Consider the following 14,814-nt stretch of genomic DNA (forward strand, 5'->3'; position numbering starts at 1 on the left):
TAATGTTTGTTTGATAGAACTTCACTAATAATTACTGTCTCAACTCCTTTATTAGAAAATACTACTTCTTCTAATTGTTATCCAGCCATTTCATTGTGCAGGACAATGGTGTTGGATAGGCCAATACCAGAAGCTGAAAGACAGAAATCCTTTTTTGACCTCTTCTACACCTCTTGTTTTGCAATATATGTTGATTCAATACTTCTGTTTACAGTTTGGTCAATTAAGAGTCATAAATTTGGATGATGGGCTAGTAACCAACAGATGAAGCATCCTGAGAACTTCAGTATTTACATATCTGATTTTTTGTAGTATTTCCAAAGCGCCTATGTCCTGAAGACTTTACCAACCTTGATCTTCTGGATGACACTGTCAATAGATCTGAAGTTATAAGAAAAAAATTATAAACACAGTCTAATAGGACAGTGCCAGCTTCTCTCTGCAGAAATTGAATAGGATAGATTACATGTCAATCTTCTGTGTTAATTTTTATTTCTCTCACCAAGTGATACTAAAACAACAACAAAAAAAACATGCTCTTTTGCAAGACATTTTTTAATATAAATAATATGCTATCAAACAAATATACAACACCATATCTGCAAATTAATGCTTTGCAAAGATCTCTCACTGCTATTCTTGGTCTGAATTCCTCAAACTGAGAGTGCATCAGAAGTCTGAGTTGTAGGAAGGTCATGCTGCACCCAGCTCTTACTTCTCAGGGAAAGAGGCACTGTGGGTGAAGAGCTGTGTGCTGTCCTGCTGCTGGCCCATCACCCAGAAAGAGGAACAGGATGGAGCAGAGAACTCACAGCCATCATGAAGGAAAAGACAGAGCACCTCCAGAGTACGAGACACACTGTTAGCCTTGGTGAAGCCTGAGGAAGTTAAGGACTGAAGAGGACAGTCCACCTGCAATCCAGGAAGTTGGTATGTACCATAAGCCAATATTTTCAACTTAATAAAGACTGTCCACAAAACCAGGTACTAACTGTGTCCCTTAATGAAAACACAGTGAACGTCAGAGAGGAAGATCGTTTGGTTTTGCCCCTACAAAAGACATCTACAAGCTGTACAGCTTCACTCATGATGGGTGTTTTTTCTGGTCAGCTCAGCCTAGTCACCAACTAGCCATATCTAGATGTGTCATAGTCAATAAAAAAGCCTGTAAAGAAAGAGGGCTGTATCTCAAGAATCTCATTTTCTTTCCATGCTTGTGGATAAAGACAGAAACAATTACAGCAACCATTTCCAACTGCTTTCTAACCTGACATTTCAAGAATCACAGAATTGTAGGGGGTGGTAGGGGCCTCTGGATATCATATAGTCCAACCATCCTGCTAAAGTGGGTTCCCTAGAGCAGGTAAGAAACTACAGAGTGGTTAGTTTTGAGTAACCAAGTTAGCTCAGAGAGCAAATCCTTAACTTTTCCAAATTACCAGGGTTTTAAACACAGTACACAGCCAAAGCCTTCTGTTGTGTAAGCCATACTCAAGGGAACTCACATAAGCCCAAGTAAAACTGGAACAAGCAAGGTGCCTCCATCAGAGGACAGTTGCCTAGGGATGAAGCATGGTGCAGGTCTGATCTAGGAAGAAATGCTCTGTGATTGGAAAGTACTCTGTTAGTGAAGCTTGTACTGCTCCTCCCTGCAGTATGTCATGAAACAGATGGTGCCTGTTGTGGATGCCAAAATACCATCTAAAATGGTACAGTCTCAACCTATATAAATGAGAACCTCAACCTATATGTCTGAGGGATGATACAAATTAGAAATGAAGTGTGTTTCCTGGAAGATTTATGCTGGAAAAACACTGCCATAGTGAAATGCCTTGGAGGCTCCTTTCCTGGCTGGGTGAGAGGTTCATACACTGATCAGCACTGATGTGGAGCTGCCACGGCTCTCAATGTAGTGAGTAGGTATTGAGTGGATTTCCTATTTCTGAAGCTCACACTTGAAAATGTTGGGCAGAAAATCTTTTGCTTTCATTTTGGGCTTTTATTGTCTAATTTCAACCTGTCATAGGGAACGAAATCTGGACCTACAGCTATCCAAGCTCCCTTCATTCTGGGCAGGAGGGCCCAGATCTGCACACAAACCGCTTAGAAGACCTGCTGGTTTCAAATGAGGTTTTCGAACTGAGCTGTCCAGGATTCAGTTCAGTACTCTCATGAGAGTTTTTCAATTTGGCTTTTAGGACAGAAAAGTACAAATGATCTTATTTCTGGACACAGGTATGGAAGGAAGAGAGATGGAAAGAAGGAAGAAGAGAAAGATACACTGTGAGGGAGAGAGTTAAATATCAAAGAACAAATGCTTGTGAAGTCTTCTCATTGCTGATGACTTTCACTTCAAAGTCCCAGAGTTTTAAAGGCATCTCGTAAATCATCTACTTCATACAGTGGCTGCAGAACAAAATATAAGCGATAGGTCATTTATCAAGTAACCAGGAGCCTATAAAGATGGACAAAAGAATGGCATGAGATGGGATGAGAGGTGGAAGAGGATGAGGAGTGGGAATATGAACAAAGTTAGGAGAAAGAGGTATAAGCGGCATGAAAGGTGATGGCACAGGAAAGAATGAAATGACAGATGGCAGAGATGAGTAGTAAAAGCAGAGAACTATTGCAAGGAAGAGAGGAAGAAGGTAAGGGAAGAGGCACAGGAAGGAGAGGAAGAATCAGTCCTTACCAGGAGGATTCGTCGGAGTTTCCTGGACAGATGGACAGAGTTTTCGTGCAGCCCTTCCCAGGCTTTGAATGTCTTTTCCCTGTTCTCCACAAATGTGTTCCAGCAGTAGAAGTAATCTATGCAAGGCACAGGGGCATTAAAGCGTGCTCAGGTCTGCTCCAGAGAGCACATTAACCTCTCCTAGGATCACTAAATCATCATATCCTGACATAGCTTTCAGTTACCTCTCCCCTGCCCATTTTACCTTTGAAAGTCATGATGGCAATTTGGGCCCCAGCCCGGTGCAGGCGCCTTAGCCCCTCAGGCTCTGCCTTGCGATCCTCACAGAAGTAGAGGCGGGCCGTGAAAATGCGCAGGGTCAAGTTTGGGTAGGCACGAAGGAAGTCAGCCACATGGCGGGCACAGTCATAACAGGGGCTCCAGGAGGTGAACCATGTGATGCGGTAACAGCGGCCTGGGTCCAGGTCCCAAGCTGAGATGTAGCGTAGGAAGAGAACCTCCACATGGCAACCCATCTTCATGAAAGAGGAAGAGGGACAAAGCATGAGACGGGAATGAAGAAGGCTATTAGGGGAGCAAGGAGGGAGGTTTGAGCTGAGTGATGTGTGAGAGGAGAGTGAACGAGGTGAGAGGGAGATCTTAGGGTCAGTGTGCAGAAGAAGAAGACATAGTGTTATGTAATTGGATGACTAGAATAGGAATGTGTGGGAGCAAGGTAGAAAAATTGAGGTACTGTTAAAGCAGCAGGGACTATATGGATGTCTTGCTAGTAACATACTTGTGGGTAGCACGAGATACAGATCTACCTGGAGGCTGCATCTCATAAACATTATATACCAGTGTAGTGTCCAATCTTGTGGATGCACGTGCCAGAGATGTTGCTGCTTGCAGCTCTTCTTTCCCTGCTGCCCCAGGTGAAAGAGCTGCATCAACCTTAACATGGATATAAGAATAGGATGCCAGCATGTTCCTCATACCTTGTTACGCAGGTATCCAAAGTCCAGGGAGCATGAAGTAGCACTGTCACGGCGCTTCACAACATAACAGAGGTAGGTTTCACGACGGCCTTTGGCCCAGCGCAGGTTCTTGAAATTGTAGAGGAAGAGCCTCCTCTTCATCAAGAGGCTGAAGGAGAAGATGAGAGAATTTAGATTAGCCCCATCCTGGAGTCAGCAGCTGGCCACACCTATGTTGAGGGCTCAGCAACAAAAATATCTCCATCAAGTTCAGACCTCCCAGTGTGAAAAAAACATCAGTAATTTGCATGCAGTATTTTAAGGAAAGGGTGCAGGCATGACTGGGTATGAAGGAGGTGAGGAGGTGACCTCGTGAGTGGAAACAGTAAGTGAATTAGTAGTGATTAATCAAACAGCAACCATGTCTGAGCAGAGTGCAAAAGTATCTTCAAATGTCCCAAGGATGGACACAAACAAGAGCAACGTGTGAGGGTATCTGGGAAGAGAAGATGTGGGAAGATGAGAGGGTCTGGAGTTCAGTGATCAAAGTATATCCCTTCTGCTATGTGAAACCCTTATAAGCACTGGGGCAATTAAAGGATCAAATCAGAGACTTTTTAGAGAAGACTGGACTGTTTCTTTCTATCCTTTCCCAAAGGAAGAGAGTCGCTGGAAGTGTTCAAGACTAGGGATTAGAAGGTAGGGCAGGGCGCCATATGCTAGTTGACAGAAATAAGTACTAGGGTAGGCATGCTGACACACCTCTGTGTGTTAGTTCCATTCCCACACTAGGTAAGCAAAGAGATTGGTAAGGGCCTGATCCCATGCCAGATGTCCTGCTGCGGAGAGGTAGCAAGAAAATGGGGAGGATAAGATAGTCTTGAGCCTTATTCAACAGCCTAAATGTAAAGTGGAGGTACATCTGAGAACTGCTGTGTTCACTGTGGTAAGCTATTCACCTCCCCCACAGCAATGCAAAATAGAAGTGAATGTGTTAAAAATAATAATGTCCTTTGTTATCTTTCTCTCTAGTAAGCTGGTGTTCAGCCGGGAGCTGGGGCCAGTGTAAGAGATGTAGAGCTGAGTTTTCTGGGAGTCTCCACTGGGGTGTGGGAAAGGGGAATTCATATTAGTTATGAATTTCCTGATCTAAATATGAGAATCTAAGCAAGGAATATTTCTTATATAAACACTTTATCTATTTCCCACACCCCTTCTATGTGTGGCAGATCCTCAGGTGGTTTAGGGAGGACAACCCAGAAAATTACATGGTAAATAAGTGGGTATGATAGTTCAGAGAACTGCAAAGCTCTTACCTGGGGTATATAACAAGAGCAAAAAAACAGTAAAGTTTCCACAAAAATATTTGCTTTCAAAATGTTTCTGATTTCCTTCCCACAGTCCCTTTCCTTGCATATTTCTATTTTTCCTCTTTTCAAAGGTCTTACTCCTGCAGGGCAGAATGGTGTTGCAAAAACCAGTGAAGAATGAGAAGTAACAGCAACAACAAGAAAAGAACATTTGGGCCCTTTCAGTGTCAGGACAAAGTGAAGACTGTAACAAGAACATTTTGAGTCACAAGGAGCCATTTGTGTGTCTAGAAATATTCCTTAACAACTATTCCTGTTTTCTCTACTCTCCAGAACTGACTATCACTGAGGATTTTTACTAGGAAGAATGACCATATGAGAAGAAAAATGAATGAACAGATGTTATGGGAAGCAACTGAGAAGATCTGCAGCTAAAAGTACAAAGTGATGGCTGCAACTTCTACAGCATAGAAGCACATTGCATAGTTCAAGAGAAAGCAGCAAAGACACGGGAGCTGTGATTGTACACAAGCACTGAACAGGGATTTTCTCCTCAAATAAAGATTCATGAAGCAATCCTGGAGTCAGAGAGAAAGCCCCTGAGTGTGCGAATGATATGCAATTATGCAGAGTAATTTAAGAGCAAGTAGAAGAATCCAGTGCTGGAACAGTTTGTGCCTAAAAGCACAAGGAGAGAGCAGCAGAAACAGTAAGATTGAGACATGATGCAAGAGGGAGAATAGGTGGAGACAGAAGAGTGGGCAGGGATCAAAATACTTAAGCAGCATCTAAATGTTCATCTTTCTGTTATATTTATTTTTGTTTGTTTCTAGAAAAGAAAAAGAACGAAAAGGAACAGAGAATAGTCACAAGAACGAAATGACAGAAAGAGAAAAGGATACAGGCTGGTTTACAGTCAAAGAGAGAAAGAGTGATGGGTACAGAGAGCTGCAAGGTGTGAGAGTAGAACAGGGAGGGGATTTAGATCACTGAGTCATACGGAGAGAGGGAAAAGGACAGTAAGCACCAGATGGACAGCAGTTTAATTCTAAGACCTAATTTATTCTATCAGCAAGAAATTGGAGGCATTCATTTTACCTGTCCATGACAGCTGGGTCCTCTCTCAGATGAGTGGGTTGCACAGAAGTTGCCTCACAGGCTCTGACTGTTCAGCCCTCAGACTGGGTGCACAGAAATGAGGAGTGCCCTGTACTTCCCTTCCCCATTCACCCCTATCTACTCCTGCTGGGTTTCAGACGGTGTGTCTAGGGGAGGAGTTAGAAGGGGCCCTGGAGCTGTACGAGCCAAAGAGCAAAGGGTTAAAATGTGAAGGGACACTAGTTCTGAAAGATGCTCTGCACTCATTGGCTGCCTCTCCTCATTGCACTTGCCATTGGGCCCTCCCAGTTTGCAAAATTATTCTGAATTAATATCAATAACATAACGAGGCAGGAAGCATTGTCTAGTGGTTAGAGGGGGGCCTGGGAGTTGTGTATCACTAACATGAATGTGGGCAAAACCACACTACCCCTCTGGGCCTCTGCTCACACAGCTGTGCAGTGATGATGGTGATGCTGACCTTCCCCACCAAGGAAGCAGCAGGGGTGGCCTGTGACAGTGCCCTGTGAATCCAGGTGGAAAAAGCTCAGGGAGCACAAAATTGTTGACTCTTCCATTTATTCCAGAAAGGTTTGGCAGCTGCTTAGCAGCATGTGGGATCACCAAATACGAAGAGGAGTGAGAAGAGACCTACCTAGCTCATGGAAAAGGCATAGGGGTGGTGTGCAGAAATTGGGCACGTGGCCCCTGTTTGACGCTTGAGTGACATGTATACTGAGATGTGTCAGCATGAAAGGAGCAGGCACTAAGCCAAATCACAGAACTGTATGCAAAAAACCCGCTGAGCATGACTCAGGCCCCTATCCTACTGAGCACACACAGCTGGAAACAGTACTGGAACCAGCAAGCTTGGGATGGGGTGCAGAATCCCTCCTCTGGATGTCTCATGGCAGCATTGCCTTCACTCATCAAGCCTGTGGTTACATGCAGGTGTGCTGAGGCTTGCTTTCACCATGTGCACTCTTCACTTTGCTAACAGAGTTTTCTACTTCTCAGGCTCTGCTCCACTGCAGCACTGCTGAGGCGACCATCCCCTCCCCAGGGCTGAGGGACAGCCAAGGAGAACGTCCAGCCAGGCATGGGTGCTGAGGAGGCAGGCAGGGGCTATCCTGCTCCATTTCTTCCTCAAGCTGGGCATGACTGTGAGCACTACAGCCCTTTTGTTTACCTCATGCTACGGTAGTTCTTCATTTTTTCTCTGCTTGATTTACTTTCTTTATTAATTTTACCGGCTTTCAGCTTGCTGCTAGAACTGCATGAAGCCAGTATATGCAAAAACATGAGTTGACAGACCAGAACAGACTACTCTAGCCCAGTACTTTAAGAGTGGCTGGTAATGTATACTTCAAGAAAAGAAGAAGTCCTGGAAGGTCCAGGACTGGACTGTCCTACTCCTTGGGGAAATGTATTCCTGGCTTCACAGAAGTAGGGCACATACTCAACAGACACACAATTTAGCAGCTTCATTGCCAAGAGTTGTGGCAGTTATGCTCCTTGGAGATCTGGCTTTTAGTGTTCACCCAATGACAGAGCAGACTGCATCCCTTATCAATCCCTGTCCTATGTAACAGATTAATAGAGGACATTCCTGCTACTAAAACAGCTGCTCCCTTTCAGCCTTTGCTCTGGCAGAACCTTATGACAAATATCCCAGGTCAGTACCAGAGTCATTTTATCCTGCTTTCTTATTAATTTTTTCTTTCAGTAATGCAAGGAGAATGTCTATTACACATGAAAAGTAAAAAAAAAAAACAACCCACACCCTTGGAAATTTGCTTCTTGAGGTGGACTGTCTATGTTTCATCAGATAAATTAAGGTAGCTTTGGCTTTACTCTTGTTCTGGTTCCTAATTTTTAGATCCAAACATTTATGGAAAATTTTGCAGAATTTTTTCCGCATTAAAATGAGTAAAAAAAAAAAATTCTGGTCAGCTAGATTGTACCAATAAATTAAATTTGTGAGATTTATGTGTCAATTCTCATAAAATGTTGAAATAGATTCTTTCTCAGGTTCTGCAAACCATTGGAATGTATTCTTCAAGATTTAAAACCTCAGTCCTTTTCCTTAAACTTTGATATTCTGCACAGAGACAAGAAAGAACAAATGAACAAACAGATGAGTTATATCACTCTTTGGCAGTGCTGGCAAGTCTAACTGCTGATGAAAGCTTTCTAATATCCTTCATTTTGACCAGCCACTTCCCTCTCACTGTTAATGTGGATGCCCAAAGCCAGTAGCAGCAGTTCTCTGCCTCTAGCTTTAATTCCCAGAGCAGGAATGTGTTGGTGTCAAAGCTAGCAGTGGATGTCTCATAGCAAGTCTAGGGTTACTTCTTGAGAGGGACCCTCATCTCCTTTGCTGTTCTTCTTATGGCAGAAGACGCAACCTTTCTTGCTCATTAGCAGAGGTCACCTATGATCTGGTTAAAAAGTTTTTAGCAAAAAAGCGTGGAAAGGTCACTGACCCCTGGTCTATTTGCTAGTCCATCTTCCTCCCTGGCTGTAAATTGCCAAATCTTTAATATCTGGTGGGATTTTTTTTGAGGGGGGAGCTAATGTACATGCGGAGAGATTTTGACCACACTTTTTCTTTCCTTTCTGCACAATGCAAAATTATTTGGAGAAGGGACTGGGTGTGAAGGAGCAAAAGGGTTTTGCAAATTATGATTAAATCTGTGTTCTGATTAAAGCTCAGGTCAGTTAAACAAGGCTAATGGGGAAGGCTAGGAAAGTTCTCTGTATTGCAGTGTTTGGTGTATTATTTAGAAAGATGCACTGATCCAGCTTATCATGATTACAGAATGATGCCCCAGCACCCCTTCAGGTATCTCATACTCAGGGATTTATTCCCTGCATAAAAATGAGAACATCAGAGAATTAAAAGCAGACTGAAGAGTGGAGTAGAGGACGAGAAGGAAGGTTAACATCACCAGAAAGCAAAAAGAGAAGAAATCAGAGAGCAAAAATGTGGTGAATAATTAAAAGTAATTATCTAAACCCAAAGCTGAGTAGAAGTTGCTTGTTTAGTCAACAGGAAGTTGTGTGCTGTTGTGTACTGATATAAATACTTTTTCCATTCACCTCCTGCTCAGAAATCACATTTTGAAACGACCGCCAGCATCAACAGTTGGTTATTTCCTACACTGAGCATAAGAACTGCAACCACCTGCTTCCCTTGCCTCAAGCGAAATTCTCAAGCAAAAAACTTTCTCTTCTTGAAAAGTGCTGCTGCACCATAGACGCAAGCCTGCACAGATGCCTCAAAGAGGGCAAAAGCAGAGCTCCTTGTATCTAGAAACAGGCAAATATACAAGTCGATATGCTTATTTTTTATAAGCACATTACACTGTACTCTGTGTTTATTCCACTAAGATTCATTGTCCCACTTTGAAGGACAGATTGAACACAGAAGTAAAACAGTTCTGTTGAGCAGACCACTCCCACTGCTCAAATCTCAGGTGTGAAAATAATCAGCACTACATGTGGAGGCTGTTTGCCCCATGGGGCAAAGGGCCTTGTCCCTACATCTGCCACCTCTTCCTGTGATGCATCTGTGGACATCATGACTGGGAAGAATGTTTCAGCAGTGGTATGGCAAACCACTGCCTTTCATGGTGCGGAATATACAGCACCACAGAGATGTAGGAAAGCTCTGAGGATGTGTGTGAAGTCCACTTGGGGTGGATGTGACTGGGAGAAGTGTGTGTTAGGTGGGGGTAGGCTGCAAATGAAAATTTAAAGCACTACGAGGCAAGTGCCACTGAAAAGGCATCTGTGTTAGATGAGAGCAGCAGCCAAAATCACAAGAAGGAAGTGAGAGGGAGAGAAGGTGGAAATTCAGGATGCGTGGAAGTGCTACTGAGAGAGTGGGTTTATGTAACTGACCTCCACCTTGTTACTATTGCATGCTGCAGGATTGTAGATGATGCCATTGATGTAGAATTGAGGGCTGGTTGCTGGGTGTGCACTAAGATCATACTTTATTATGCATGTCACTAGTAATTTGGCTTTCCAGGCTCAAACTGCAAAACTTTTACCTAGAGGTTTGCCATAGTTTATTTTTATTCTGCTGCTGAGTATGTGTTTTTGCTGGAGGATGAGGCAAATTAAAGTTATTGAACTGAGTACACAGTTTTCAGCTGCAGTCCTATGAGTGCCTCTCATTCCTTCCCTGAAGCTCTCTGCTAGCCCTGCCTAATGAACATAATCCTGCTTTTATGACACCACATTTTTTCTCTGACCTCTTGTATTAATCCCTCCATCATGCCACCAGGTCACAACAGCTCCATCCCTTGCAACGAGTAACCGACAACTTCTGGGATCACTATTTGTAGAAGGAAAGGAACCAGGTTGGTTGAGGAGTATGAGAGTACTGAATGTCTTCTGCACCATACACGAAGGTAAAAAATAAGACTAGAAACCAAGTAAATGCAGGAAATATCCTCACATGCCTTCACCAGCTCTGTGACATGTATGACAGCTTATCTCATTTACAGCAAGAAAACCACGTAGTCTGCAAATCAAAGGAGAATGTACCTTCCCCATACTGAGAGTTGGACTTGGGGAAATAACTAGCAGAGCTGCTTGCACCTTGCTACTTCCCATAACAGTGCGTGCAACTCCAGCCTCAGGTATGCCCTGCCCATCTGACTTGACTTCTGACTCTGTACTGTGCAGACCTGGAGAACATCCCCTTTTTGCACAGGGTACTGCAGGTGACATTCCAGCATTACTCCAATCTGCAGCACAGCCTCCTGGTCTGGACAGCCCAGGCCTGCTCCGAGTCATGCCTTTCCCTTAGTGCAAGTGACTGGCTCCATATCTCTACAATCTTCTGCTAGTCACGGAGAGAAACTCAATTTTGCACCGCAGTTTTTCAAAATGAGAGTCACCTCTTCACTGTGGTTATGGTTTCACAGACTATAGTTGTCTCTTATTAGATCCTGTTTGTGCAGTTGCTGCAGCTCATGCTATTCACTGCAAAAAGAGCTTGCACCTGGCACCTGGGTGGTAAATCCTGATTTTTATTTTCCTTTTTCAGTAAATTTTATTTCTGAGAAAGGCTGTGACAAAAGTGCTTGGAAGCTCACTAAAGAGCAGTATGTTTCATGTTTCTTGGCTTGCAGTGATAAGTTGAGAATTCCCTGCAGTTTTATAAGTTTTTCTTGGCTGGAGGTCCTCATGAACAGTGTTCTTGCATCTTGCAAATTTTTCTTAAGAAAAAAAAAACAAAACACAAGTGCTTTCAGAAGACTCAAGATAGCCTTGCTAGTTCTTTTCTTACTTTCCTTAGAGCTCAGAGCTGCTCATATGTTCTTATCACTTGACACACACGGAAGGATGGTGGGATGCCACCATTATGCTCCTTAACGGCAACATGGAAGGTCAGACAGAACAATTAGTACACTGACACCCTGGCCCTCTTCTAGGAGGCCCAGTCCTCAGGTCCATGGAGTTGGAATGAGAAACCCATCATGAGGTCAATGAAGAGAGAGAGGTGAAAAGTGATTTTCATTGCATGATGAAGTTCTTTGCTATGATAATTTTGCTGCCTTACCTCCTTACTAGTGCACTGCTATGTCTGGCTGTACTGTACTCTTATCATCAGTATTTCTTCAGCCATGACTAAATGGGAACCTCCCAAGTTTCTGCTGTAAGCACTGAGGTTAGAGTTAAGAAACGCTGAGCTAGCTGTCCGGACAGGGGAAGGCGTACAAAAGTATGAAAACTTCCCAGCTGATTTCATTGTTTAAAAATACCCTTTCTGGTTCCAGCCAAAATCATGGATTTGGCTTGGAAAGCCTGAAGTAATGCTCCTAGCAGTACTCTCAAAGAAGACAAATGGCAAAGGAGCTGGCAGAGACTATGAGGAGTTCAGCTGCCTTTCCTAACACAAACTAAATAAGTTACCAAGATACCAGCTGATAGACAAAGGATCTAGGAGAAATGGAGTAATTATGATGCTGGGCTCAAGAAGAGCTGATGAGAAATAACAGGATCAACATTCACCCTGCACCATGCATAAAAGAAATTCTTTTGAACCCTTCTTCAGCAGCAAGAATAAAACTGAAGGGTAAGACTCAGCTTGGAAAAAAGCATGCTTAATTTGTAATTGAGTAAAATGGCAAACATTGCTTGTTGTAGCTGCTCTGTGCCACTTGAATACCAGACAAGAGACACAGAGAGCTGTAAGCATTTTTCAGTGGGTACATTTTCTGTCAGTCTGACTTCAGTGCTACAAGGGAATAATCTATGCAGTAAGTTTCACAGGAATGCTTTGAGCATAGAAATGCTTTGTGGATACAACATACCCATTGCAAAATACAGCATGCTGACATGTGTATTGGTGTGAAACCACAACCTTAGTCAAGACATCATGTTGGTAGACTGTTGGCTTTCATGTTCAAAATAACTTTCTGCTGTACTTTCCACTGCTGCTCCAGCCCCTATGGTAAGAAGCTAAGAAGCCAGAGAAAGTGGCAGGAGGATCCAAATCCTCCAATCCTCCAGTCTCCAGGTGAGCTGATTATGAGAGCAATGTCTGTCTACAAGAAGCACAAATGAATGAGATAACACATGACTCAAAAAGGGAACTGAAGTCTAGTTAGTATACAGAAACAACAACATCACCAAGCTGGGGCTCCGTAGCCTGGACAAGGGCAGCAGAAGTGAACTTGGTGCTTCTAGCTCCTTAAAGTTCAACAAAAAGCAAAGGAGAAGGTGCCAAGAAAGCAGTGAAGACCAAGGAGAACCTGACCCTTGGTTGGCACATAGTAGCTGTTACTGTGAAGAATAGTCCCAAGGAAAGCCAACAAGCTGGCAGCCATGATAGCCAAGAAAACAATCAAGAGACTAGAAAATATGAAAGCTGACAGACCAAAAAAGGCAAAGGTCCCATCTAAGGGCAACACAGCGAAAATCAAGGCTGCCAAATGTAGAGCAGAGAAACTGAAAGTGGCCCAGGCTAAGAGGGCAGTGCATGAGAAAAATGGGCTGTATTGAGCACAAGCAAAGAGTCCTGCTTCAGGGACACAGAGAATAAATTCTTTAATTGATTAATTCATTTCATTCAGGTTTTGCATTTTTTCATGCAGTTCCCCGAAAGGAAGAAAATTAACTGTAATAATTAAAATATCTTGATTTGAAAGAAAACTCAGGTTTTGTATTTTTTTTTCTATTTTCTACATTATGCTTGTAAAGGAGAGAGAGCCAGTCTTTCCTCAAAGTTGCACAGCAAAATGAGCAGAGGCAACAGATCAGCTGAAAAAAAGGAATTTGTGGTTTAAGATCAGGAAAATATTCTCCATTGTACCAGAGAGGCTGTGGGTTCTCCATCCTTTCCAGTTGCTTCAAGCTCAGCTGACCTGGGCTCTGAGTAATTTGATTAGTCTTGGTTAGCTCTGATTGCTGTTAACATAGTTTAATCAATGATCTTAATAGGGATCTCAGTGAGGACACATTTAAAAAACTGTACATTTAATGTACATTTATTCTTACATTTAAGCAGGTGAGTTCTTGTGTTTCTTCTTACTCAGAAACATTTAATGCATATAGTTATTTATATAAATAATAATGCATTTATATTGTACCTATTTGTTAATGTCTAATTTGTGACACACTGTATTTGGATGGAAAGTGAAATCTTGTTAAAATATCCAAAACAATGGTCTGAAAGAGCATTTAGTCATTAAATCAAGCCTTGCTCTGCGGATTACTTTTACCAATTCAGTTGTTTGATATACTGCAACAGATTGGCAAGAAAAACATGCAGCTTGCATTTTAACTGATACATTATTGAAAACATTTTTATTAAAAGAAAATCGCTTTCATTAACAGCAAAATCATAGAATCATAGAATAGCTTAGGTTGGAAGGGAACTTAAAAATCATCCAAATCCAACCCCCGTGCCACAGGCAGGGTTGTCTCCCACTGGATCAGACTGCCCAGGGCCTCATCCAACATGGCCTTCAGTGTCTCCAGGGATCGGACATCCACAACTTCTCTGAGCAATCTGTTGCAGTGCCCCAGCACTCTCTGAGCAAAGAATTTCCTCCTAACATCTAAACGTAAATTTCCCCTCTTTTAGTTTAAAGCCATTCCCCCTTGTCCTATCACTATCAGACCATGTATAAAGTTGGTCCCCCTCCTGCCTATAAGCTCCCCTTCAAGTATTGGAAGGTTACAATGAGGTCTCCCAGAGCCTTCTCTTCTCCAAGCTAAACAAGCCCAGTTCCTTCAACCTTTCTTCATAGAAGAGGTGCTCCGGCCCTTTGATCTGCTGACAGAAATACACTGCAAATACAAAAGAGCTCATGAGTCAAAGCCTGACTCTACACAGTGTCAGGCCTGTGCAGATGAGAGCTCCATTTATAGTCACTCAGGCTGAGGTTGTTTTTATTGTAACAGTGTGAAATAAGGACTCAGTAGTGCCAGCCAGGAAGAAACATTGATTCTAGTGGATAGAGTTGTGCAACAATATGCTTTGTGTGCTTCAGCCTTGAAGAATGATGGGATGCCATTAGATGCAGTTTGATGGGTAATTTGGGCCACTGCCATTTTTGTTCTAGAAATACTATCTAAATGTAGTCCTCTTGACTGCTTGCACAAGAATAGACACTGCTCAGAATCCTCCATGCACTGAGTGCTCCATCTTTGTAACAGAAATATGATGTACAGTTAGCATCTGATGAATCCACATGAAAGTCAAAAAATTTCCTGATCTTCTTGACCTATATGT

At 42.8% G+C, this 14,814-nt stretch overlaps 1 protein-coding gene across 1 annotated transcript; it reads right to left on the bottom strand.

Annotated features, from left to right (window-relative positions):
* On the bottom strand, positions 577–6,351 carry AICDA (activation induced cytidine deaminase). Its single transcript, XM_021384693.1, has 5 exons — positions 6,057–6,351; positions 3,670–3,817; positions 2,937–3,207; positions 2,693–2,808; positions 577–2,406 (listed from the first exon to the last, which is right to left on the bottom strand). The coding sequence occupies exons 1-5, from the start codon at positions 6,062–6,064 to the stop codon at positions 2,353–2,355; spliced, it is 597 nt and encodes a 198-aa protein (XP_021240368.1). The 5' UTR covers positions 6,065–6,351; the 3' UTR covers positions 577–2,352.

The sequence above is a fragment of the Numida meleagris genome, chromosome 1, assembly GCF_002078875.1.
Source record: "Numida meleagris isolate 19003 breed g44 Domestic line chromosome 1, NumMel1.0, whole genome shotgun sequence".
NCBI lineage: Eukaryota > Metazoa > Chordata > Aves > Galliformes > Numididae > Numida > Numida meleagris.